The sequence below is a fragment of the Liolophura sinensis genome, chromosome 13 (genome assembly GCF_032854445.1).
Source record: "Liolophura sinensis isolate JHLJ2023 chromosome 13, CUHK_Ljap_v2, whole genome shotgun sequence".
Classification (NCBI taxonomy): domain Eukaryota; kingdom Metazoa; phylum Mollusca; class Polyplacophora; order Chitonida; family Chitonidae; genus Liolophura; species Liolophura sinensis.
In genome coordinates this window covers 28,180,222-28,207,773 of record NC_088307.1, presented here as the reverse complement: position 1 = coordinate 28,207,773, position 27,552 = coordinate 28,180,222, and the positions used below count along the sequence as shown (strand labels likewise).

Sequence of the window (27,552 nt, the reverse complement as noted above, 5' to 3'; positions counted from 1 at the left end):
GGTACATGTCCTTCTCAATTCCCCATCCCTGTCACAGGGTTCATATTTTCCTTATGTCACTTTACATCACAAAGAATGACAGCTCCCAAAGTATACCATGACCTACATGTAATACCACATTCATTGGAATGATCATTGACACCACCTCATTGGTGAACGGCCGGACAGTCTGTGCAAGGCTAATATTGATTGGGCGTCCATTATGTCTACTGAGGCAGCTGTATAAATCTCGCAGCACAGAGAGAATGGTCTGATACAATGCGTTATTGCCAAAGACAAGAAGAAATCTCAGAGCAGCTGAAAATGTAGATCAATGTAAACTTTACATTCCTCATCACTGGATCCAAGATTTCATCTTGTATGTTACTTGTACAAATGTTACCCCTCACATCTTGAAACTTACAACAGACAGTTTCTTAAAAAATGCATTCGTATCATTCATTTATTTATTTATCTGATTGGTGTTTTACGCCATATTTAAGAATACGTGACATATATGATGGCGTTGATGTAGGAGGAAAACCGGGCAGAAGCCGGGGAAACCCATGACCATCCGCACGATGGTGACAGGTTCCCACGTACCTCCAGAGAGGAAGTCGGCAGAAGCTGGAATTGAACTCACAGTAACCACATTGGTGGGAGGCTCTTGGGTCATTTCAGAGGCCCCCTAGCACCTTTCAATACATATGCATATATATATACAACTCATACGGACGGATTAGCTTGCTAGAAATAAGACAGCACCTGGATAACATAGCACACAGTGTAAGGCGTCACTGGTTTGTGTAACTGTTTTTCTATCCCATCACAGTGACTGTTAAACACTAAAGGTCTTCTAACACAGCACATAGTGTCAGGTGTCACTGGTTTGTGTCACTGTTCTCCTCTCACATCACAGTGACTGTTGAACTCTAAAGGTCTTCTAACACAGTACATAGTGTCAGGTGTCACTGGTTTGTGTCACTGTTCTCTCACATCACAATTACTGTCAAACTCTCAAGGTCTTCTAACACATTACATAGTGTCAGATGTCACTGGTTCGTGTCACTGTTTTCCTCTCCCATCACAGTGACTGTCAAACTCTTAAGGTCTTCTAACGAACTCCATAGTTAAGACATCACTGGTTTGTGTTATTGTTTTCCTCTCACATCACAGTGACTGTCAAACTCTCAAGGTCTTCTAACGAACTCCATAGTTAAGACATCACTGGTTTGTGTCATTGTTTTCCTCTCACATCACAGTGACTGTCAAACTCTCAAGGTCTTCTAACACAGCACATAGTGTTAGGTGTCACTGGTTTCTGTCATTGTTTTCCTCTCACATCACAGTGACTGTCAAACTCTCAAGGTCTTCTAACGAACTCCATAGTTAAGACATCACTGGTTTGTGTCATTGTTTTCCTTTCACATCACAGTGACTGTCAAACTCTCAAGGTCTTCTAACACAGCACATAGTGTCAGGTGTCACTGGTTTCTGTCATTGTTTTCCTCTCACATCACAGTGACTGTCAAACTCTCAAGGTCTTCTAACGAACTCCATATTTAAGACATCACTGGTTTGTGTCATTGTTTTCCTCTCACATCACAGTGACTGTCAAACTCTCAAGGTCTTCTAACAAACTCCATAGTTAAGACGTCATTGGTCTGTGTCACTGTTTTCCTCTCCCATCACAGTGACTGTCAAACTCTCAAGGTCTTCTAACAAACTCCATAGTTAAGACATCATTGGTTTGTGTCATTGTTTTCCTCTCACATCACAGCGACTGTCAAACTCTCAAGGTCTTCTAACAAACTCAATAGTTAAGACATCACTTGTTTGTGTCATCAGATGAGTCTATATCGCTGTCATTGTTTTCCTCTTCCATCACAGCAGCTGTCAAACTCTGAAGATCTTCTAACACAGCACTTAGTGGTTCATCCAAGGCCCCTGCAATAACATGCATATAATTTTCAGTTTCCCGTTCTCCAGAAATGGGCAATTCTCTTAATGACAAGAAGAAATTGTAAACCAACAGGAGTATCCCAGCCTTAAATTCAACAGGAAATCAATCTGTGAAATGCTTTGTTTAATACAAGTCCAAGTTGAATTTCTGACCCTCTTCTAGACCAAAACTATGAATTACCTGCCCCCGTTTCTTTAGGCTGGTCACCAGGAAGTGCTTCTTCTTGTTTGGTCTCTGTTGTCTGCTCAGCGGAGTCCTCCAGTATTACAGGGTTCTCTCTCTGCTGTTTTACACCACTCAGCAGACCTTCCTGGCGTAATGTTGTCTTGTGGTATAATAAAGGTTAAAACATTATTTTAGGTATTGTACATATCAGATTAGGAAAAGTCCAGAAAATAGAGAAAAGTCTACATTTAGGAATTTCCACCACAACTTAAAATATATGCATGCATGCTTGGGCTTTTACGTCAAACATAACAACATTTTGGTTATATGAGTAATGGGAGTCATTCGGCATGTGTGTAAATTCTGTGACTTCTTGTGGCCAGGTGAGCAAATGCCACCAAAGTGCTGTCACCACTGAAGCATCATGCCAAGGACACCAGCCGTAACACCCCACCAAGTCACATTATGCTGACACCGTGCCAACCAGCCCTGCTTCCTTGCTCTAACCTCTCAGTGCTGAGCGCCATGCTAGGCAACGAAAAGTACATGTACCATTTTGAAAGTCTCTTGTATGACCCGGCCCCACTCACATTTTATATGACCATAAGTTCATACTGTGTTAGATAATGATCCCTCAGTCAACACGATACACTCCACTTTGCCTTAGTATTAAAACCTGCTGTGCTTTCTCATCCTGAGTCCCACTAGGCTGAACTAACAACCATTGTGTACAATTTTTTTTTAATGTAACTCATTCCCTATGTACTGCTATTTTACTTATTTTTCCTTAACCCACAACCTTTTGAAAGTTTAATGATGAGCTTTCCCATATGCGACAGTATGGCATTTAACCAAATTAGGACTGCGCAAACCGAAGCATGATCACCGACTTCTGCTTCCTGTCTCCAAGGGCGAGTCCAGAAATTCCTTGTGCAAGGTTGGCTTAGAACTTGTGCCCTCAAGTCTCTCATGGTAATCTTACCACTGAGCCACAACCCACTCCCTACCCGCCCCCAAAAATGTTCATGCGCCTGCTTCTTACCATCATCACATTGCGTTCCTTCTCCACTGCTCTCAGCTGTTGCTGTAGGGCCTCAACCTGGCGGCCATAGTGCTCCTCTCTCAGCTGCGCAGTCTCCTCTAGGCGCTCCCGGTCGCGTGACGCCTGGCGCTGAACTTGGCGCAATGTCACAACTACAACAAATAAGACCATCACCAGTCAAGGGGGAGTAGAAATTTTCACACCTGATATTTCGCTCTCCTCGACAGTTCGCTGGTAAGTTTTCTTTACTTGCAATAAGCATGCATCTAATGGACATCATGCATGTGTCAATGGACGCCATGCATGTGTCAACGGGTGCCATGCATGTGTCAACGGGCATCATGCATGTGTCAACGGGCATCATGCATGTATCAACGGGCACCATGCATGTGTCAGTCAATGCCATGCATGTGTCAGCGATCGCCATGCAGGTGTCAGCGGACGCCACGCATGTATCAACGGACGCCATGCATGTATCAACAGACTTCATGCATGTATCAGCAGACATCATGCATGTATCAGCAGACATCAGGCTGATGTAGTCCATCAAATTTGTGGTTCCTGATAGGCTATGGATAATACAATCGCTTGGTAAATATAATCTAGCTGTACTGATAACAGCTTTCTTTTATCTTTGTTTGCAGTTTGTTGTCGAGTATCAAACCCATGTAGACTCCAATGTACTTCATGAGGCTGAACAGTGGATAGTCAAGTACGGTGAGTTACTCATGTTCAATTGATTAGAACCCCCCCCCCCCCTCCTCCCCCTTGCCTATTTCATTACCCTGCATTGCACTTACATGTAGTAGCTTTCGTTGCTAATCCTTGCCACACAGGGTCAAATCACTGACAATGAGATGTGCAGGTCATACATGTACATCTCTAAAGATACCCATGAATGAAACCGAAGAAAGTAGTGTAAAATATAATTCTAGGTTGGGATGGGATGGTGAAATGTATTTTTATATTGCTGTTGTAAACCACGAATGTACCTAAATGCATGCAAGCATAGCTATTTCACTGCCAATGTTGACATCACCTGTACTGAACATGTGTTCATTATGATGTACTTTTCCTTACCTTTTGCTGCAGGGTATAGCTTCCTATGTCGGCAAGGAATTTACTGTATAACTTACTGAACTTACCTGGAATCCAAATAATGCTGTGACACATGTATTAACCCCTGCATTTGCCCCTGCGTACCAGTAATCCATATAAGACCTTTTGTAAATGTTGCGGCTGCCATCTTTTCCTGCGCCAACCCTGCTAGTCATGTGACTAGACTTGTAAAGTATTTTAGCCATCTTCTGACATTTTACTGTGCTGTAATGTTCTTGTTTATGCTCAATAACATAATGTAATTTTGGTTGTTATTGTCTGAGCATATTTCATTGTATTTCATGCAGATAAGGCTAGGTACTACTTGCATAACTTTGCGTAGAAACACTACTTTTGGAAGTTTCGCGGTCCTTTGGATAGCGGGAACATTCAAACACGTCATCAAGTGCTTTCTATCAAAGTAGGTTTATTACATGTGTACAACAGCACTGAAATAGCATTTTGACTGTGTGTGTATGTTATTAACTAACCATAGTTACTGTTTTAATCTTGTATAATTATTGAAGTGTCATTATATGATCAGACCATTCCATACCACTACGCTGTTCTGTGGCTATGGATTGATGTACTATTGAGTGGAAATGTGAAGCTAAACAAAAGGTGCAACCCTGTGTTATCAGGGTACTTGGATCCTAGTGAAGGAAGTCCCTTTGCACCGCAGAAAGATCCACCCGGTGTCTTCTGATGTTCCTAGAATTTGTCATTGTTTACATAAGTAGTTCTTGCGTTGCCAAGTTCGTCATGATTGCACCAAACATTGATCGGTATACCGCTGTCACGTGATTTGCCCTGCACGTCTATAAATACTGGTCGAGATGTATATTTGTCAGATAGCATCAGAATGGCTTCCCATTAACATCTCGGAACAACAATAAAGGTGCTTACATTGTGTATCCTATGTTGGACTTTACCTGGGATATATATATATGATACTGTATGTATACATGTACATGTATACGGAATTACAGCAGTATGCAATTGTAGATACCTTAAACAAGGATACCTGAATTTCTGTGTGCTATCTCCCCATGGCTCAACTGTGGGTTAACTAAGCCATTCATCTCATAGTACCACTGCACCTATATCACCTTGATTTGTTTGAGTTGTTATCACATTAGGGGTTTACACACCACCAGCACAGCCTTTCTATACAAAATGTTTAATGATTTCCTGTATACAGTTTTGCCCAGATGTGATTTAGGTGTTGCCAATGACTGATACGACTACTGTTTTGCATTTTGCAAGCAAAAAAACACGTGATTGATGGGTAGACACATGAAAATTTCAAGTCCTGTGATTGTAAGTGGTTTGTATCTACATGTAGATAAACCAATCTGTATGACTAAAATTTCATCTGAGGGGACTTGATTAAGTATTAAGTAAATGAAGTATTTACGTTTACAAAATATAGGCAGAAGCCGACAGTCTTTCAAACTACGCCAGAATGAACAAGAAATGTTTAGCTGCTGCGGTGCAAACACACGTGTGTAGGTGTCGCTTTAGTCACAGTTTGACATCTTCATCTCGTCTGCTGGTAGGCCTAGTATGCATGCATTGATTCAGGGTATGTTAAATTCTGCTGCAGCTTTGTATAAGGAGTGCCCCGTAGTTTAAACACAGATATTTGCCATGACACTCCACATACATAAAGGTACTGGGTAGTCATGGTGAATCTCCAGATTTTCTCCCAAATTCCTATTTATCACAAAATAACGATAATAAAACAAATCAACCTGTTGCGATGTTCATGTACTAAAAATCATTGTGATTAAAACTGAGGAACACATGATCTCTTGGTAGTGGCAGCATAGACTAACTGCTCAGTGAAGCTTGAGCTTGTTTATTAAATTCATGAACTGTCCACAATCAACGCAATGAATCCTGGGATACACTTTCCGAGTCCAAGGGCGAAACTATAGGTTATTTACCGTATAAGCTATTTTTAAAGAAAATCCAATAACCAATATTTTGATTAATTTATTGGTATTTTATGCCCTGGTCAACACTATTTCACCTATCTCATGGTGATCAGGTTTGTGTGTGAAAAAAAAACCTGGTGTGAAAAAAAAAATCTGGTGGGGAAAAGAAAAACTTGACACTGGTCAAAAGTAGTGTGAGCTATTAAAACAGTTAAAGGGAAGTATGTATGGTTGGGGTTTTACATTGTACTTAATGATGATGAGGAGTCCTTCAATGTGTCATGCATTGTGTCTTATTGTGGCTGGGCAGGTCCATGCCACCAAAGTGCTGCTGCCACTGAAGTATCATGCCAAAGACACCAGACATGACACCCCATCTAATCACATTATACTGACACCAGGTCAACCAGTCCCACTTTCTTGCTCTCACCTCTCAGTGCCGAGTGCTGAGTGACAAGCCAGGCAGCACAAGGACCATTTTTACAGTCTTTGGTATATACAAGCACGACTATATACAGCTGTACATGAATGTAAACTCGCTTAAATCCCACATCATGGTTGACACTGATATTACAGTACCAGACAGGAAGATAGTCTCACCTGCTTTCCCACATCATGGTTGACACTGATATTACAGTACCAGACAGGAAACTAGTCTTACCTGCTTTCCCACATCATGGTAGACACTGACATTACAGTACCAGACAGGAAACTAGTCTTACCTGCTTTCCCACATCATGGTTGACACTGACATTACAGTACCAGACAGGAAGTTAGTCTCACCTGCTTTCCCACATCATGGTTGACACTGACCTTACAGTACCAGACAGGAAACTAGTCTTACCTGCTTTCCCACATCATGGTTGACACTGACATTACAGTACCAGACAGGAAACTAGTCTTACCTGCTTTGGCATGTTCTCTCTTTGCATCGTTCACACTGCGCTCTAGGCCAGCCATCCGGTCTGTAAACTCTGCCACTAGCTCGTCTTCTCGTGTCTTCAGGGCTACAAGGTAAATCTGCCAAGTGTTACACAACACATTAAACAGGGCACATCAGAGGTCAGGAGCAGGTTGCTCAAATCTGTCTAACACTTAATACCAGATTTAAAGCAAGTCCTCAATTTTGCACTTAGCCCAAAAATAATTTACTCTGGACTGAAGCTGTACACTGGACTAAGGCACTGAAGCTTTACTATGGTCTAAAGGTTTACCCAGGATTGAAACTTTTACTCTGGATTAAAGGTTTACCCTGGACTGACGCTTTACTCTGGACTGAACATTTACTCTGGACTAAGGCACTGAAGCTTTACTCTGGGCTAAAGGTTTAGCCTGGACTGAAGCTTTACCCTGGACTAACCGTTTAGCCTGGACTGAAGTTTTACTCTGGACTAAGGCACTGAAGCTTTACTCTGGGCTAAAGGATTAGCCTGGACTGAAGCTTTACTCTGGACTGAAGATTTACCCTGGACTAAAGGGTTGCCCTGGACTGAAGTTTTACTCTGGATGAAAGTTAATACTGGGGCTTAAATCTTGATAAATCTGAACAGTCCAGTTCATTAGTTATGAAAAGCTAAGGAGTGAAATGACTGCAACTCTACAGGTACACATACAATACATGTGAGACACAGGTGGAATAATAGCTACATGTATGTCAAAGTTAACAACAGAACAAAGACGGTCATAACTCTGGCCAAAATGGGAAAAAAACAATCACCTTGTTTTGAAGCCTTTGTGTAAGGTTTCAATTTAATGCCAGGAGGCATGACCCAAAAAGGTGTGTAAAATTGTGGAAATTCCAAAACTGAACAAAACGGCAAATAATTTTGTTGATGGCACCTGATCTGTAAGTCGTCGAGTCAAAGTTGTGTATCATGTTTCAATTCAAGCATTCCATTTTACCATTCAAGTCCGGAAAACTGTTTCAAGATGGGCTAATGGATGACAGGTGTAAAACCAGCAGTGTACAGCACCAGTAGGGGATAAAAAGTGGGCAGAATATACACGAGAAAGGTAAGGCACTGGTGCTGGCTAATAAACGAAAATAAGATATAATGACTAGTGATAAACACAGTTTGTCAGTGCTGGTACCTTGCTGAGCAGAGAGTTGTTGTTTACCAAGTTCCGTCCTCAACTCCTCCAGGCTGTCCCTGCTTTCCTCTAACTCTCCCTCCAGCGTCTCCACCCTCTCACTAAGAAACACGCACTTCTGAAAAAAACACAAAAAAAAAGATAAAGTCATGTACATAATGGATTTCTGAGAAAATACAACACAAAGTCATGTACACAATGGATTTAAGGGAAAACATCAGACAAAGTCATGTACACAATGGATTTAAGGGAAAACATCAGACAAAGTCATGAACACAATGGATTTCTGAGAAAACACAAGTCAAAGTCATGTACACAATGGATTTCTGGGAAAACATGAGGCAAAGTCATGTACACAATGGATTTCTGGGAAAACATGAGACAACGTCATGTACACAATGGATTTCTGGGAAAACATCATACAAAGTCATGTACACAATGGATTTCAGGGAAAACATGAGGCAAAGTCATGTACACAATGGATTTCAGGGAAAACATCAGACAAAGTCATGTACACAATGGATTTCTGGGAAAACATCAGACAAAGTCATGTACACAATGGATTTCAGGGAAAACATCAGACAAAGTCATGTACACAATGGATTTCAGGGAAAACACAAGACAAAGTCATGTACACAAAAGATTTCTGGGAAAACATTAGACAAAGTCATGTACATAATGGATTTAAGGGAAAACACAACACAAAGTCATGTACACAATGGATTTCTGGGAAAACATCAGACAAAGTCATGTACACAATGGATTTCTGGGAAAACACAAGACAAAGTCATGTACACAATAGATTTCTGGGAAAACATCAGACAAAGTCATGTACACAATGGATTTCAGGGAAAACACAAGACAACGTCATGTACACAATGGATTTCTGGGAAAACATCAGACAAAGTCATGTACACAATGGATTTCAGGGAAAACATCAGACAAAGTCATGTACACAATGGATTTCTGGGAAAACATCAGATAAAGTCATGTACACAATGGATTTCAGGGAAAACATCAGACAAAGTCATGTACACAATGGATTCCTGGGAAAACATCAGACAAAGTCATGTACACAATGGATTTCAGGGAAAACATCAGACAAAGTCATGTACACAATGGATTTCAGGGAAAACATCAGACAAAGTCATGTACACAATGGATTTCAGGGAAAACATGAGGCAAAGTCATGTACACAATGGATTTCAGGGAAAACATGAGACAAAGTCATGTACACAATGGATTTCTGGGAAAACATCAGACAAAGTCATGTACACAATGGATTTCAGGGAAAATATCAAACAAAGTCATGTACACAATGGATTTCTGGGAAAACATCAGACAACGTCATGTACACAATGGATTTCTGGGAAAACATCAGACAAAGTCATGTACACAATGGATTTCAGGGAAAACATGAGGCAAAGTCATGTACACAATGGATTTCTGGGAAAACATCAGACAAAGTCATGTACACAATGGATTTCAGGGACAAGGTTTCTGATGTCCATAACAATGGTGCACATATCTGAGAAAGACACACGTAAGACAAGGCTGTGTCAGTATGCAAAAGAATAAGGATGCTCATGTATATTTCTGGGAAAACAAAAGACAAACTTACATGTACACTGACATTACATGCCACTAATTAATCAGACAATGTCATATGCATGGGTGTCATAAACAGTCATCCTCAATTCTAAGAAAACACAACACAAAAATACCCTATTTCTTCTAATTTTTGGTACACCTGGTCTGCTCTTTTTAGCTAGTATATACAAGTGATTGTTGCAAGAATATTTAGTTTCTATTTTCTCACATGGTTAGTCCATCTAATGAACAACATACTCATACCTATATATTCCAAAAAGCTGGGAAAGAAATTTATTATGTATATAAAGGTGAAATGTCAGGATTTCCTTCACTGATAAAACGGATATCTCACTGGCTAGAGTTAGATATCACTTTTGTTTTTACACACCCTGACATCACGACATCAAAAGGAAACATCTTGTTTTATGACATTCAAATGTGAGCTCCAGTCCAATTTAACAGTTCTCACGTCACTCAACAACACGACATCATACACAACCTCATGTGTGACGTGACTCCATATACACAAGTATGTGAAGGCTTACAGCCTAAAACATTGCTTAAACTTGTCACCAAATCACAGTATGGTAAAAAAAATAAATTATGAATAGAATATTGCACAGAGAAGACTGAACATGATAAATACAATTCTCATAAAAAGGTGCAAATGAAAACCCATGCTTCTTCACCTCTCACATGAAAAATATTTATGATTAATGCACAGGACTTAAGATGGCATGATACAACAACAGAGTGGCCTCCCTTGTCGCATATCACTTCACACTAAACAATATGCACATGTATTTGGCACATTTTGTTGAAATGGACTCAAATCTGTGTTTAAATAACCACATCATTGCACTTGCTCGTCCTCACCTCTGACCTCTCCTGAAGCGACATCTCCAAGGCAACCACAGAACTGCGAAGATTGGCTATATCAGACTGAACTGAAAATACAGCAAAACACAAAATGTTGCACGAACTGCTGAGAAAGAAAACTGTTGAGTCTTCAAATATCAGGAATTTACATGAATTATTTTATTTTTTCTCCCTCAAATTTTACACTCTCAAATATATGAAATCTTCACATTTAAGATTCTGCTGACATCAAACTGTTCGGTGGTCAGCTTTTATACCTTCCTGTCTGCAGGAGGCCAATCTTGTCTCCAACATTAGAGCGTCTTCTCGTATCTGAGCAGCAAGCGTATCTCGTTCTCTTGTCACAGCATCAAGCTCCTCTTGTAAGTGGGAAGTGGCACTTAATCTGCAACCAAAGTAAACATTTTTCATACAGGGCTCAAACACCATAATATACGAGTTTCGAGGTCAAAGGTGAGGCAAGTGATTAGTCAATTAATGTCAACAAAACAATTTTCAAAAGTCACATGACACAGTATGATTGTTTTTATCTTTGACAACAAAAGAGTTCCAACTCGAAACTACCATTTTATTGAAAGTCTCCAGGTTTTTTTCATGATCTTTCTGGCCCAAAATTCACTTTTTCCAGGCTATTTGGAATAAATATTTTAGTAAGTCAGCATATTACATGTACAGTATATGTAAAGCTCAGGCTGGTTCTGTAGTCTGCACACAGACTAGTAGTATCACATGTACAGTATATGTAAAGCTCAAGCTGGTTCTGTAGTCTGCACACAGACTAGTAATATCACATGTACAGTATATGTAAAGCTCAAGCTGGTTCTGTAGTCTGCACACAGACTAGTAGTATCACATGTACAGTATATGTAAAGCTCAGGTTGGTTCTGTAGTCTGCACACAGACTAGTAGTATTACATGTACAGTATATGTAAAGCTAACGCTGGTTTTGTAGTCTGCACACAGACTAGTAGTATTACATGTACAGTATATGTAAAGCTCAGGCTGGTTCTGTAGTCTGCACACAGACTAGTAGTATCACATGTAAAGTATATGTAAAGCTCAGGCTGGTTCTGTAGTCTGCACACAGACTAGTAATATCACATGTACAGTATATGTAAAGCTCAGGCTGGTTTTGTAGTCTGCACACAGACTAGTAGCATTACATGTACAGTATATGAAAAGCTCAGGCTGGTTCTGTAGTCTGCACACAGACTAGTAGCATTACATGTACGGTATATGTAAAGCTCAGGCTGGTTCTGTAGTCTGCACACAGACTAGTAGCATTACATGTACGGTATATGTAAAGCTCAGGCTGGTTCTGTAGTCTGCACACAGACTAGTAATATCACATGTACAGTATATGTAAAGCTCAGGCTGGTTTTGTAGTCTGCACACAGAGTAGTAGTATCACATGTACAGTATATGTAAAGCTCAGGCTGGTTCTGTAGTCTGCACACAGACTAGTCCACAGTGCATGTATTGTAAAGACAATTATGAGCCTAACCACAATCCTCCCCTCATTTTCCTGGAGGCCGTACGTGGGAAGGTCTGTCAGCAGCCTGCAGATGGTCGTGGGTTTCTCCCGGGCTCTGCCTGGTTTCCACCTACCATAATGCTGGTCACCGTCGTATAAGTGAAATATTCTTGAGTACGGCATAAAACACCAAATCAAATAAATAAATTTTCCTGGAAAAATAACTTTCCCCATCCAGGCATTTCAACTTTTAATTTAAAATTCCCCATCAGAATAGTGATAATAATAGGCTCTTCTTTCACATTTTTTGTCTCAGATTATTGAAATTAGCTTGTCACCTAAAATCAGTCTCACCATAACATGACTGATTCTTAAACATTCGCAAAACCAAACACGATTCAAAGTTTCACCAGTTTGTACCAATGGCTTACGTGTTCCTACCCCTCATTTCACACTCCTTACCTGTCCTCTGTAGGTGGGGGTGAGGTGTCTCTCTCTGCCGGTGTCTTCCTGCCCTGCTCTATTTGAGACCTCAGAAGTGCTTCCTTACGAGCGAACTGGGCTGAAAACATAATACGCAAAAAAGGACAGTTGTACCAACAAACATAAAAAATGGATTTTCTTTTGAGGCCGTTTGTAAGAGTCACTAATTCCTGTAACACTAGGCTTCATAATCTTTGTAAGCTGTGTATTATACAGTAAGATTAGGAACGAGGTATTAAAAGTGACAGAGGTGATACACACCTTGTAGCATTTCCAGACGTCCTGTGGCAAAGGTAACCCTCTGTCCATATGTCTTCAAAACATTCATGGAATGCTGGGTGGTGGTGGCTGTCTCGCTGAAGAACTGACCAAAACTGTGACATAATGAAACAGTGGAATGAAAATCACAATCACAATCAAAGTGAATACAAACAAACAATATCCCATTTTCACATGTTAAGGATCCACTTGTGCTTCCAGATGAAAGTTGTATATTTACTTCACTCATGTGATCTGGTAATGATAAGTTTGACGTTTTAGCTGTGGATTTACTTAACTCACCCCTTGAAATCTTTGTACGGTGCTTGGCTTTGGACTTTTTTATCCAATGCCAGTTTGATTTGTGGGCTTATCTGACCAATGACTGTTTGAGCTATGGACTTACTGAACTAGCGCCAGTTTCAGCTGTAGTTTTACTTGACTAATGCCTCTTTCAGTTGTGGACATACTTGACTAACGCTTCTTTTAGTTGTGGAATTCTTGACTAATGCCTCTTTCAGTTGTGGACATACTTGACTAATGCCTGTTTCAGTTATGGACTTACTTCACTAATGCCTTTTTCAGATGTGGACTTACTTGGCTAACGTGTGTTTCAGTTGTGGACCTACTTGACTAACGCCTGTTTCAGTTGTGGACTTACTTGACTAAGGCCTGTTTCAGTTGTGGACTTACTTGATTAACGCCTGTTTCAGTCCCTCTATCTGCTGATTACAGTCACTGAGTTGGTCATCCAGAGCAATGGCGATCTGCTGAGCATTAGTCAAGTCTTCCTGCAGTAGCTTCATGATAAACCCACAAAACAATAGTAATTCATTTATTAAAATTTATATACATGTATTTCATTGGTGTCTTACGTCTTTCGCTTTATGATGGGAAGAAAAACGGGCAGAGCCCGGGGGGAAACCCTTGGCCAACTGTAAGTTGCTGGAAGACCAGTAAATTATTTCTTTGTTATAATCCACATTTGATGACAGTGATGTTTCCAGCTAGTTTACACCTACATTGCTGCAGATTCTCTTTCAGTCATGCAATCACAAAAACAGCTGTACATGGAGCTGATCTGGACATTATTTGAACATGCCACTTAACATCACATAAGAAACGCAAATTGGCTCTGCTCTAGGAGATTCCCAACTTGAATTCTACACACTGTGTACACATGTCTTTGTTTTCACAGGTTATACATACACTACACACTAAAATTACCTGGTTCTGTTTCCTCTCCATCTCTAGTTGAGCGTCTCTGTCAGATAAGGAACACGTCAAGACTTCTGCCCGTGTCTTCTCAGATGCTAGATCAACCTCAAGCTTCTTTATCTGAGAGAATTAAAACAACTCTTTCTAAACTGCTGTAATATTTGAGCATATGAAGTGCATTTCTCAAGGCAAACAAAGGTCAGAAGCTAATTTTGGTGCTCAAGGATGTGATCGCACTTTCTCCAAACAAACCTCTACCACCTGTCTGTGAAACATCAAACAGGATTCGGTCACATGGGTAGCTTAGTCTTGGATCAAAACTTTGGTCAAACATGTCATTTATCTTACAAAACTACACAAGGTTCGATTTATATCATGGTTAAGAGTCCATAAAAAGGTGGAGTTTTAGACTGGAAATGCAAGCAAACAAAAATGCAAACATAAAGATGTTAATGTCAACACACAGCCCACACCTCCACCACAAAGTCTATTCACGTCTGAAAAACACAATTACCACTCAACAGCCCACACCTCCACCACAAAGTCTATTCACGTCTGAAAAACACAATTACCACTCAACAGCCCACACCTCCACCACAAAGTCTATTCACGTCTGAAAAACACAATTACCACTCAACAGCCCACACCTCCACCACAAAGTCTATTCATGTCTGAAAAACACAATTACCACTCAACAGCCCACACCTCCACCACAAAGTCTATTCACGTCTGAAAAACACAATTACCACTCAACAGCCCACACCTCCACCACAAAGTCTATTCACGTCTGAAAAACACAATTACCACTCAACAGCCCACACCTCCACCACAAAGTCTATTCACGTCTGAAAAACACAATTACCACTCAACAGCCCACACCTCCACCACAAAGTCTATTCACGTCTGAAAAACACAATTACCACTCAACAGCCCACACCTCCACCACAAAGTCTATTCACGTCTGAAAAACACAATTACCACTCAACAGCCCACACCTCCACCACAAAGTCTATTCACGTCTGAAAAACACAATTACCACTCAACAGCCCACACCTCCACCACAAAGTCTATTCACGTCTGAAAAACACAATTACCACTCAACAGCCCACACCTCCACCACAAAGTCTATTCACGTCTGAAAAACACAATTACCACTCAACAGCCCACACCTCCACCACAAAGTCTATTCACGTCTGAAAAACACAATTACCACTAAACACATACATCATCAAATGAACGAACACTGCATTAAAATTAAAATCTTAAGTCATTTACCCTAATTGTAATTTATTAGTCGTCACTGGTGTAGAATTATTCAACAATACCATTAAAACAATGCAAAGGGACCACTGACTGATTGACTGATTGATTGGTAGAGGTTCTTCGTTATTTCACTTTTATAAGAGTAGTAAGTTGATAAATTGAGACATTTGGAGGGCCCAGAGTATACCAGCGGCCTCGGATAAGGAAATGATCAGTTTTTCCACACCCAACCTACAAAATTTTTTCCATCCGCTTTAAACAGCAAGGATAAATTTGCATGCAATTTTATACAGAGACAAGTACATGTATCTTAACCATATATGTTAAATGTTTGTTAGAAGTTTCAGCTCCTAAAGTTATGTATTAGAATACTGATAAGCTTCTATAAATGCTCATTTTTTGGTGAGATTTTAGGGCATTTACCCAACAATCTGTCAGCAAAATCAGGATGTTTGTGGTACCGTTATCAAATCTGTCTGTCAGCTAAATCAGGATGCATGTAGTGCCGTAAGCAAATCTGACGGTCAGCTAAATCAGGATGCATGTAGTGCCGTTAGCAAATCTGTCTGTCAGCTAAATCGTGATGCATGTAGTGCCATTAGCAAATCTGTCTGTCAGCTAAATCAGGATGCATATAGCACCGTTAGCAAATCTGTCTGTCAGCTAATCAAGATGCATGTAGTGCCGTTTGCATATGTGTCTGTCAGCTAAATCAGGATGCATGTAGTGCCGTTAGGAAATCTGCCTGTCAGCTAAATCAGGATGCATGTATAGCCATTAGCAAATCTGTCTGTCAGCTAAACCAGGATGCATCTAGTGCCGTTAGCAAATCTCTCAGTCAGCTAAATCAGGATGCATGTAGTGCCTTCAGCAAATCTCTCTGTCAGCTAAATCAGGATGCATGTAGTGCCATTAGCAAATCTGTCTGTCAGCTAAATCTGGATGCATGTAGCGCCGTTAGCAAATCTGTCTGTCAGCTAAATCAGGATACATGTAGTGCCGTTAGCAAATCTGACTGTCAGATAAATCTGGATGCATGTAGCGCCGTTAGCAAATCTGACTGTCAGCTAAATCTGGATGCCGTTAGCAAATCTCCCCGTCAGATAAATCAGGATGCATGTAGCGCCGTCAGCAAATCTGTCTGTCAGAAAAATCAGGATGCATGTAGCACCGTTAGCAAATCTGACTGTCAGCTAAATCAAGATGCATGTAGCGCCATTAGCAAATCTGACTACAACCTGTAAATGAAAGATCTGTCCGATTTGGGTTCTCAAAAATTAGTTCTCAACAAACAAGTACCTTTTCTTTCCAGTTCTGGAAATCTTTCTTGGACACAATATCAGCTGACCTTTGTTGAACCATAAGAGCAAACACTTTCTCTCTCCACCTAAATGTTAACATACAAAAGTAAGTATAACTGCATGTACTAGGTGCTGATCTTTACCTATAATATTAAATAAATAAATATTTATGTATTTTGTGAGTTGTGACTTCCAGTACTTGGTATACACATGTTCATGTAACGTTCACGTAACATTCAAGTAACATTCATGTAACATTCAAGTAACCTTGATGTAACGTTCATGTAACATTCAGGTAACATACATGTAACATTCAAGTAACATTCATGTAACATTTAAGTACATTCATGTAACATTCAGGTAACATACATGTAACGTTCAGGTAACATTCAAATAACATACACGTAACATTCATATAACAATCAAGTAATGTTCATGTAACATTCATTAAAACATGTTACAGACAACTATTTCCATGTACACAGGTACATACCTTGTCAGCAGAAATGTCTCCAGCTTGGATTTATCAACACTTTCGACCTTTGACTGCCATGAAAACAAAAACAACAGACATGTAAAAAAAAAATTATGAAAATTATAAAAAAGATAAAAGTATTAGGTTTTTTTGAGTGGATTCCGTAAGTGAATACAGATGCAACAAAGACTCATTAACAATCACTTCTCCTCAACTACTTGTACATGTGTACAATGGCATGTCATATCACAAAGGGAGATCACTCCACTGTGAGAACATTTCACACGAGAAATTGCTTCAGGGAGTTTAAAAGCTGAACAATGATTCTTTACTCTAAAACAATGTAACAACCCCAATTTGAGTTCTTTTCTGGTGCTGAGTTTGTTTTAAATACTTGCAATTGACGACTCGAGTTTCAAGTTGCTTGACAAATGCGGACACTGATCCATTCATTCCCTAGTTCCAGTCCTACCTTGGATAGTTCTTTCTCTTGCAGGGTGAGAATGTCATTGGCAGCAGACAGGCGGATGTTTAGCAGCTGAACAGTCGACAGTAGGCTTTCCTTCTCAGTAGACAGTTCCTGAAGGAATCAAAAATAGACAACTTACTAATTTCACCCCAATACAGAGCAAACATAAAACACATCAGGCAGAGAAAATACCATGTGTGGGTTACATGCACTTTGATCCTCTAGACATACAACAGAGGCTTTAACGCCATACTCGAGAATATTTCATACCTCTTCAGACCTCACTATTTGTTTCTTTTCCAGCTCAACCCCCTCCTTCTTCCACACTTCCTCACCCACACTCCTCAATGTACCTCTTTGGAAAACTCACCATTTGTTTCTTTTCCAGCTCAACCCCCTCCTTCCACACTTCCTCACACACACTCCTCAATGTACCTCTTCGGACAACTCACCTTTCGTTTCTTTTCCAGCTCAACCCCCTCCTTCTTCCACACTTCCTCACCCACACTCCTCAATGTACCTCTTTGGAAAACTCACCATTTGTTTCTTTTCCAGCTCAACCCCCTCCTTCTTCCACACTTCCTCACACACACTCCTCAATGTACCTCTTCGGACAACTCACCTTTTGTTTCTTTTCCAGCTCAACCCCCTCCTTCTTCCACACTTCCTCACCCACACTCCTCAATGTACCTCTTTGGAAAACTCACCATTTGTTTCTTTTCCAGCTCAACCCCCTCCTTCTTCCACACTTCCTCACCCACACTCCTCAATGTACCTCTTTGGAAAACTCACCATTTGTTTCTTTTCCAGCTCAACCCCCTCCTTCCACACTTCCTCACACACACTCCTCAATGTACCTCTTCGGACAACTCACCTTTCGTTTCTTTTCCAGCTCAACCCCCTCCTTCTTCCACACTTCCTCACCCACACTCCTCAATGTACCTCTTTGGAAAACTCACCATTTGTTTCTTTTCCAGCTCAACCCCCTCCTTCTTCCACACTTCCTCACACACACTCCTCAATGTACCTCTTCGGACAACTCACCTTTTGTTTCTTTTCCAGCTCAACCCCCTCCTTCTTCCACACTTCCTCACCCACACTCCTCAATGTACCTCTTTGGAAAACTCACCATTTGTTTCTTTTCCAGCTCAACCCCCTCCTTCTTCCACACTTCCTCACACACACTCCTCAATGTATATCTTCGGACAATTCACCTTTTGTTTCTTATCCAGCTCAACCCCCTCCTTCTTCCACACTTCCTCACCCACACTCCTCAATGTACCTCTTCGGACAACTCACCTTTTGTTTCTTTTCCAGCTCAACCCCCTCCTTCTTCCACACTTCCTCACCCACACTCCTCAATGTACCTCTTTGGACAACTCACCTTTTGTTTCTTTTCCAGCTCAACCCCCTCCTTCTTCCACACTTCCTCACACACACTCCTCAATGTACCTCTTCGGACAACTCACCTTTTGTTTCTTTTCCAGTTCAACCCCCTCCTTCTTCCACACTTCCTCAAACACACTCCTCAATGTACCTCTTTGGACAACTCACCTTTTGTTTCTTTTCCAACATAACCCTCTCCCTATTCCACACTTCCTCAGGTAAAGGTCCTTTCTCATACTCCCCAATGTACTTCAGACAACTCACCTTTTGTTTCTTTTCCAACATAGCCCTCTCCTTTCCCCACACTCCCTCAGACAAAGGTCCCCTCCCATACTCCCCAATGTACCTCTTCAGACAACTCACCTTTTGTTTTTTTTCCAGCATAGCCCTCTCCTTCTTCCACACTTCCTCAGGTAAAGGTCCCCTCTCACACTCCCCAATGTACCTCTTCAGAGAGCTCAACTGATTCTCCAGTTTGACAATCAATTCATCTTTAGTTCTAGAAAGCAAACATATAACCTACAGGTTCTTGTCTATCTCCTACACTACATGTATGAAGGCACGGTAGATAAATGAGTTCATCCTCAAAAAGCTTCACAAAACAAGACAACTTTCAGGCCCACAAATAATATTTTTTCCAAAGAATAAGCCACACTCACATCTGAGGCTTGTTACTAGAGTATACCTGCTACAACAGGTATAGCCTGCTCAATGTGGTTCAAATCGTCCACCATAGAATCCAAATGTTCTACGCATTTTATTCAATGTAAAAAAAAAAAACATTGGAGTCAGAACAAAATGACCTTTGAGATGGTGTATACAGTACGTCTATTTAAAGGAGATATCTCCATTTAATGGACCTGTACGGACAGGAACCATGCTATAAAGTTTACCGTTGTGACTTCTCTAACTCCTCGATCCTGCTACAACTCGTCTCTGTGACACTCTGTAGCTGAGCCTGGAGCTCCGAAACTTTCTGCCCAAAGGACGTCCGCGTGGTCTCGAGCTCTGAGGTTAACTTGTCCAATCTGTCTGTCAACTCCTCCACCTCTTCCTGGTGGGCTGAGCTCAGTCTGTCCACCTATCAATTAGCGCCCCCCCCCCCCCCAAAAAAGCAACCGTAAGTTTGTGTGATGGAGTCTTGTTTTTTTGTCCATACGTCATGACAAGTGTCATCATTTCCAAGTTATCTTCATACAAAGATGAACTTCTTTGAAAACAGAAAACTGCACTTTCGGATGCTCATAAAGGCTTAAAATGATACTTTTGATATTCTTTTAAGTTTTTGGGATAAGAAATTTATCAAACTTCCAAAAAAACTCTTACATGAGAATACAAGCCATTCTCACAAAAATCTCAAATGCTCTTGAAATTAAAAAGCCTCAAACATTTTATTTCAAATCAGACACATAAATGATGGAAATATGCATTTCTGCTATTTACAGCACACTATGTAAAGAGAACTTAATTTTCCCACACTGCATATTTTCTCACCTGATACTCATAGTTATCTGCCCTTGTTTTCAGCTCTGTCTCCACCGAGGCCATGGCCTGTAAGTGCTGTCTTTCCTTCACGGCAATCTCTTTCTCCAGCTCTACAACCTCCTGTTTATGATCTGCTTGCAGTGTGCGCACTTCCTCCTTCAACTGAGCGATCTCTGCTGCCTGTCTCTGAATGAGCTCATCTAAATGACGGCTGGTGGTCTTGTCGTCCCTTGACTTGTACAAGTCTACCCGAGCTCGGATGGCCTTCACATCAGAAGAGTTCAGTAAATACACATGGTTTTACATGACTGTAGATTATGCCAGGTACATAGCACTCTCGGGTTTTATGTTGTACATAACCATGTTTCAGTCACATGCTATGATGTGGAGGAGTCTTCTTGTGGCAGGGCGAGTCCATGCCTCAAAGTGCTGACGCCATTAAATTATTATGCCCATGACACCAAACCTTACACATGACCCAGTAATATTATACTGACACTGGGCCAACCAGTCCTGTTTCCTTGCTCTAAGCCCTCAGTGCTGAGGCATCAACAAGTACCATTTTTTAAAGGACAACAGAGAACCTGGCTAAAACATATACAATCAAATGCATGATCCTCAAGCTTTCTAATTCGTATCATACTTTATTATTTTAATGAGACTTCACGGAATAACATGTAAAACAAAATGTCAATACTGCACAAATAGCTGGGATAAGTCAAGGCAGTCATCTTGAGAATTTTATCCAATCAAACATGCTGCAATCAGATTGTGCTGCATAAGCTGTGACCCATTCACTCCATGGAGTGACACATGATAAGACAAAACTGCTGCATAAGACATCATTCTGAGATTCTCTTACAACAATTTAGATTTTACAAGGTGTTGTGGGGCAGGTCAGTATCATTTATGGACCACCACAGATGCAAAATCAGTTGATTTACAAGCCATGTAATATATCACAAATTATGACAGACAGTAGCATACGTCTCCAAACCACATTCATCTCCTCAAATACATTTTTTGTCATTAATTTTTGCATTTAGACAGCAATTTCTGAATAACAAACATTCAAATCAGTGCAAAAATTCATTAAGGATTGCCGAAGGGTTTATGGGAATGATTGAGAAGACGGCATCTCACCAGACAACGCTTAAATTTTTTAAAAATCTTGACATAATTTTTTTTCTCTGAATTTACTATAACTGAAGAATTTAAATTTTGCTCCTTCGTCTTTCTTGCATAAAAGGGGTGAATTTTTTCCACAATCCTACATTAACTTATCTGATTTACGTGTGACTGCCACTGTACATGAAAGCTGACTGAAATATTCAATTGTTATTCTTCACAGGAAAACTACGTGATAGATTCTCAATGTTTATTATATAAACGCGGTGTTCAAGCAAAGGTGATTTCTCGTACGTCCAAGATAACTAGGTCAGCACTGCTTTCATCTCAGAAAGCACCACTACAAAACTGAAGCATAAAATCCAGCAACACACAAATGCCTAGATCCGCCTCAGTCGTACTTAGATTTATTTACATTTGTTTCAGGACTGAGCTTGACTCTAGGTGTACAACAATCCTACTGTAATTTTGTAAACATTTAATTGGGGTCAAAATCACCAGCACAACCCCTTAGGAGGCTATGGCCTGAACAAGGAATACCGTGCATCTGCAGCTGGGCTATTGAAACTGCAGCTAGGCTAAGGGTCATTGGAGATCGTTGTATATGATAGTAGACTGCTATATCAACAGTTCAAGTAACGGAAGAAGTATCCCTCCAGTTGGTTCAGTTTCCAAGAAAACTATATTTATCACTTGGGCCTTCATCGTCGCAGTCCACAACTTTTATCTGTCATAGATAAACGTCAGAGAACTAGAGTAAAAGTTACGTCACCTTGCCATCCATAATGGAGACATGCAGAAGCTGTGTCAAGGTGAAGATTCATTAAACTTTTACTGGGTTGAAAACAATCTAAAAAATATTTAATGGCCGTTTAAGATACATGAAAAGATACATAAACATTAGTCAGGTGCTGTCTTTCACTTTTAAGTCTCCAGTATGACCCACCTCAGGTGTGATCCCAGGTCTCTTGACTTCGAGGTGGAGGCTTTCACAATTTTGAACGTATAAAATGTAGTAAACCTCTCTACATATGGACAGTGATGTACAGATTTCCACAAATACAGGGAGTTCTGAGTGCATGCCATACTGGTGGAAGGGTTAAACTTAAAGAACAGAGCCCCTTTAGATAAACTCTGCATCATCCAAAACAGGCCATTTCATTTTTTCAAAAAATAAAACGTTAAAAAATAGAAAATATTGAATTTATACAATGCACATCTTGGAGATATTGAACAGGGCTTAAGCATAGTGACATCAACAATGTTTGAATAGTCTTTAAACATGTCCTTCTTAATACATTTCCACATAAAATACAAATAAATGTAGTACCACATGTACACATGGAAATATATGTATAGCACTCAATCTCATGGTATGCTTAGCACCTACATGTAACTGGAATCTGTGATGTCACTGTGGGTAGTGTGCTGCAGCCAGTTCAATGCACTCAATCTCACAGTATATTTAGCACCTAACTAGAATCTGTGATGTCACTGTGGACAGTGTGCTGCAGCCAGTTCAATGCACTCAATCTCATAGTATGTTTAGCACCTAACTAGAATCCGTGATGTCACCGTGGACAGTGTGCTGCAGCCAGTTCAATGCACTCAATCTCATAGTATGTTTAGCACCTAATTAGAATCTGTGATGTCATTGCGGACAGTGTGCTCCAGCCAGTTCAATGCACTCAATCTCATAGTATGTTTAGAACCTAACTAGAATCTGTGATGTCACTGTGGACAGTGTGCTGCAGCCAGTTCAATGCACTCAATCTCATAGTATGTTTAGCACCTAATTAGAATCTGTGATGTCACTGTGGACAGTGTGCTGCAGCCAGTTCAATGCACTCAATCTCATAGTATGTTTAGAACCTAACTAGAATCTGTGATGTCACTGTGGACAGTGTGCTGCAGCCAGTTCAATGCACTCAATCTCAGAGTATGTTAAGCACCTAACTAGAATCCGTGATGTCACTGTGGACAGTGTGCTGCAGCCAGTTCAATGCACTCAATCTCATAGTATGTTTAGCACCTAACTAGAATCTGTGATGTCACTGTGGACAGTGTGCTGCAGCCAGTTCAATGCACTCAATCTCATAGTATGTTTAGAACCTAACTAGAATCTGTGATGTCACTGTGGACAGTGTGCTGCAGCCAGTTCAATGCACTCAATCTCATAGTATGTTTAGCACCTAATTAGAATCCGTGACGTCACTGTGGACAGTGTGCTGCAGCCAGTTCAATGCACTCAATCTCATAGTATGTTTAGAACCTAACTAGAATCTGTGATGTCACTGTGGACAGTGTGCTGCAGCCAGTTCAATGCACTCAATCTCATAGCATGTTTAGAACCTAACTAGACATTGTGATGTCACTATGAGCAGTGTGCTGCAGCTAGCTGAATACACTCATTCTCACAGTATGTTTAGCACCTAACTAGAATCTGTAATGTCACTGTGGACAGTGTGCTGCAGCCAGTTCAATGCACTCAATCTCATAGCATGTTTAGCACCTACATGTAACTAGAATCCGTGATGTCACTGTGGACAGTGTGCTCCAGCCAGTTCAAGGCACTCAATCTCATAGTATGTTAAGCACCTAACTAGAATCCATGATGTCACTGTGGACAGTGTGCTGCAGCCAGTTCAAGGCACTCAATCTCATGGTATGTTTAGCACTTAACTAGACATTGTGATGTCACTGTGGACAGTGTGCTCCAGCCAGTTCAATGCACTCAATCTCATAGTATGTTAAGCACCTATAAGAATCCATGATGTCACTGTGGACAGTGTGCTGCAGCCAGTTCAAGGCACTCAATCTCATGGTATGTTTAGCACGTAACTACAATCTGTGACATAACTGCGGGCCATGTGCTGCAGCCAGTTCAATATAGAAAAAAAAGCTCACCACAGAGCTTCAATCTGTATTTGTGTTTTATTCACTGAGAAAAAAAAATTGATGAAAACCACATCTGGAATCAGCATCAGTCTTTTAGATGATGCACACTTTATTCAAAGGTGGTCTAATTTATTTTTTTTAAACAACCTAATCATAAGACATAAGAAACTAAATGTATCAGATGGTTATGTCTGGGGAAAATCACTTTATACCACAAAATATGGCTTTGCTACACGTACATGGTTGCCATTTTATGTGCCACATTGGCATAAAAACTTTACTGCCTGGAAACTTTATCAACAATTGTCACAACCTGCAACACCATTGTACCATCTCCAAGAAGTGGGACCTACAAGTACTTCAGTTATGTCATGACAGTCACAACTATGCTTTTTCAGGCAACACACAATTTAAATGGGGGAGAGTGAAGTCAAGGGAGGTAATTCTGTGTGTGAGAGCAGCCACAATATTAGCTTTGCATCCTGTACATGGATTTTCTGATTACTATGTATGATATAATCCACACAAACAATAAATGTAAGTCTTACTGTACCTCATTTGGACAAATGACAGCTTGTTGTGGTGCTTTTTTCTCCTGTCTGAAATGAAGAATTATTATATTCTGGTAATTCTGAAATATCAACTGTAAATGATCTGAAAACCAGGTGAAACGAAAGCATTTTAAGCCTAAAAGCATACAATCATGCATCTATAATGATAATTCTTACCACTCCCTTTAACAATTTAATATTAAACACACCTTTCCAGCAATTATGACTGATTGTTTTGATCATTTTTTTTGGGGGGGGGGGAGGATTTTGTTTTCTTGGAAATTGAGCTAGTTGTCTATATTTAAAATTTTCTCATCACATCAAAGCCATTCTTCTGTTAATACCAGTTTGTTGATTCCTATTGAAGTGTATGAAACTATTATTTAGTTATTTACTTCAATGGAGCTTTAATGGCATGCTGAAAAACATTTCACCCACTGTAAACGACAATCAAACATTTTAACTGCTACACCATTAGCACCTGAAGAGCTTGATGATTACCTCAGCTGTTGGTTTTCCAACCGCAGGTGAATTAACTCTCCTGTTGTTTTCGCTAATTCTTTCCAAGGATCACTTGATCTTTTGCTTTCAAAGGCTGAAGGTGGTAGAAGGTCCATATTCCGACTTGATCCTGCAGGGTTTAAAAAAATAACTCTAAATACATTTTGCAATTTAGTTGTAATTCAAATGAACATGATATTGATTCTTTATTTGTATGATGGTTTGAATCACACTAAGAAAAACTGTTGGAGGACTCTGCATGGATAGAGACTTTTGGACACCACTGTTATTCACCAATTACTTAATTACTTGACATTGTTCAATGTTATACCCATACCCAAGAATTTTCCACATAATACATTATGGCAGTTACTTTTATCTGTAGAGGAAAGCAGAATGCCCAGGGACAGGTAAACCATCAAACTTTGGCAAGTTATTAACAACTTACTACTGAGCCACATCCACGTGCCCACTGTACACCCCTAGGTAACCAACCAATATCCAATCTATTTTCCACCCATATGTAGTTTTTCTAGCTCTCAAAGAAGGTATGCACATGTAGAGGGCATGTATTTTACTGTTTGGAATGACTGTTACACCATTATCATAAACTAATCATATTTTATCAATTTATTTCATTTCATTGCTTTTTAGTAATGCCATATGGACTCAAGACTTTTCCCCTTATAAAATGGTAATCAGTTTGATTTGGGAAGGGAACTTGAGTGTCTGGGGTAAACAGCAGATTTTTGACGAGTCACCAACAAACTTTGTGAACAACAACATTCCAGTGTTAATTTTGAATACAGGTTCTAATGTTTTGCGGACCAGTCACTAAAGTTGTACTAAACACAACTCATGCCAACCATGGATTTAAATAAGCCTCAAAGATTTGTAGAATCAGTCTTTGATCACTTAGGTGGCGGTTTCTGACTGTCCTTGTCAAACATGTGTGAGATGTTGTCTCAGTTAAGCCACTTGGACTTTTCTTGTCCCTTAACTTAACTATATTCATGCACAATAAGCCACATTCCCATTTCAGACAGTCATCAGTTTATTAGCTGAAATGTTGCAGGATCTCACAGTATACGGGAGCTGGGTGCTAATTTTCATTCAACGGCAACTGCATTAACCTGGCGTTGACATACATATTACATTAAATATGCACTTCATTGAAATTCTACATCAGAAATGATATCCCCATTCACAGCTGCTCGTAGTCAAAACAAAAAAACTGAAACTGTGAAGTAGAAAGACTTAGTTTGAAATGTTGACCCTTTAATGACCGTGGAAAGCATCTGCAGTACCAAACTTCCGAGGCCACTCTCTGCGGATGGATGTTAATTTGACCTCGAATGCAATTTTGTGGCAAGTATGTTACCGCAGTCTGCAATCTAAATGTGGCTTATTTTATAAACCCTGCTGTGAAGTCTGGCACGTTGTCCTACAGTTATTGTAAAACACAAAGAAAACACATAGTAAAAGAACATAATTTGTCAGTACAGTGTGCAGCCTACAAATCAAAATACAATTATGAAATTTCGTTTATTCCATGAGTGTCGGTTCTTTCTATTACATCTACTTGATTGTTCCATAATTGCAAAATTGAAGAACTATACCGGAGCACATCCACGAACGTCAAATCAAGCATTGTCAAGTTTCGACATGTCAAAAAAATTGAGTGAGTAGTCGGAGCTTAGCTCCAAACTGAAACTAAACAATTGTTACAGCATGTCTATTGCAATCTAGCACAATACACAAATATGTATTGTTCTCAGTTCCGTGCAAGCTAAATTAAAGATAACTGGCAACTACAAAACTGTTTCAAAACCTTTCCCATCCATGAACTTGCTCGGTGGATTCAAACCAGCCGCCATATTAGGATACGAGTGCGCGGCACTACAAGCGTAAA

The 27,552-nt window shown here is 40.1% G+C and overlaps 1 protein-coding gene across 1 annotated transcript; it reads right to left on the bottom strand.

Annotated features, from left to right (window-relative positions):
* Positions 1–976: 976 nt before the first annotated feature.
* LOC135481034 (coiled-coil alpha-helical rod protein 1-like) lies at positions 977–27,514 on the bottom strand. Its single transcript, XM_064760964.1, has 20 exons — positions 27,472–27,514; positions 25,641–25,770; positions 25,142–25,187; positions 20,572–20,826; positions 19,971–20,158; positions 19,441–19,576; positions 17,695–17,802; positions 17,241–17,293; positions 16,746–16,833; positions 14,193–14,303; positions 13,659–13,765; positions 12,969–13,081; positions 12,687–12,786; positions 11,008–11,135; positions 10,748–10,818; positions 8,279–8,396; positions 7,093–7,194; positions 3,150–3,301; positions 2,123–2,267; positions 977–1,926 (listed from the first exon to the last, which is right to left on the bottom strand). Exons 1-20 carry the CDS (start codon positions 27,482–27,484, stop codon positions 1,808–1,810), a joined length of 2,283 nt encoding a protein of 760 aa, XP_064617034.1. The 5' UTR covers positions 27,485–27,514; the 3' UTR covers positions 977–1,807.
* Between the last annotated feature and the right edge of the window lie 38 nt (positions 27,515–27,552).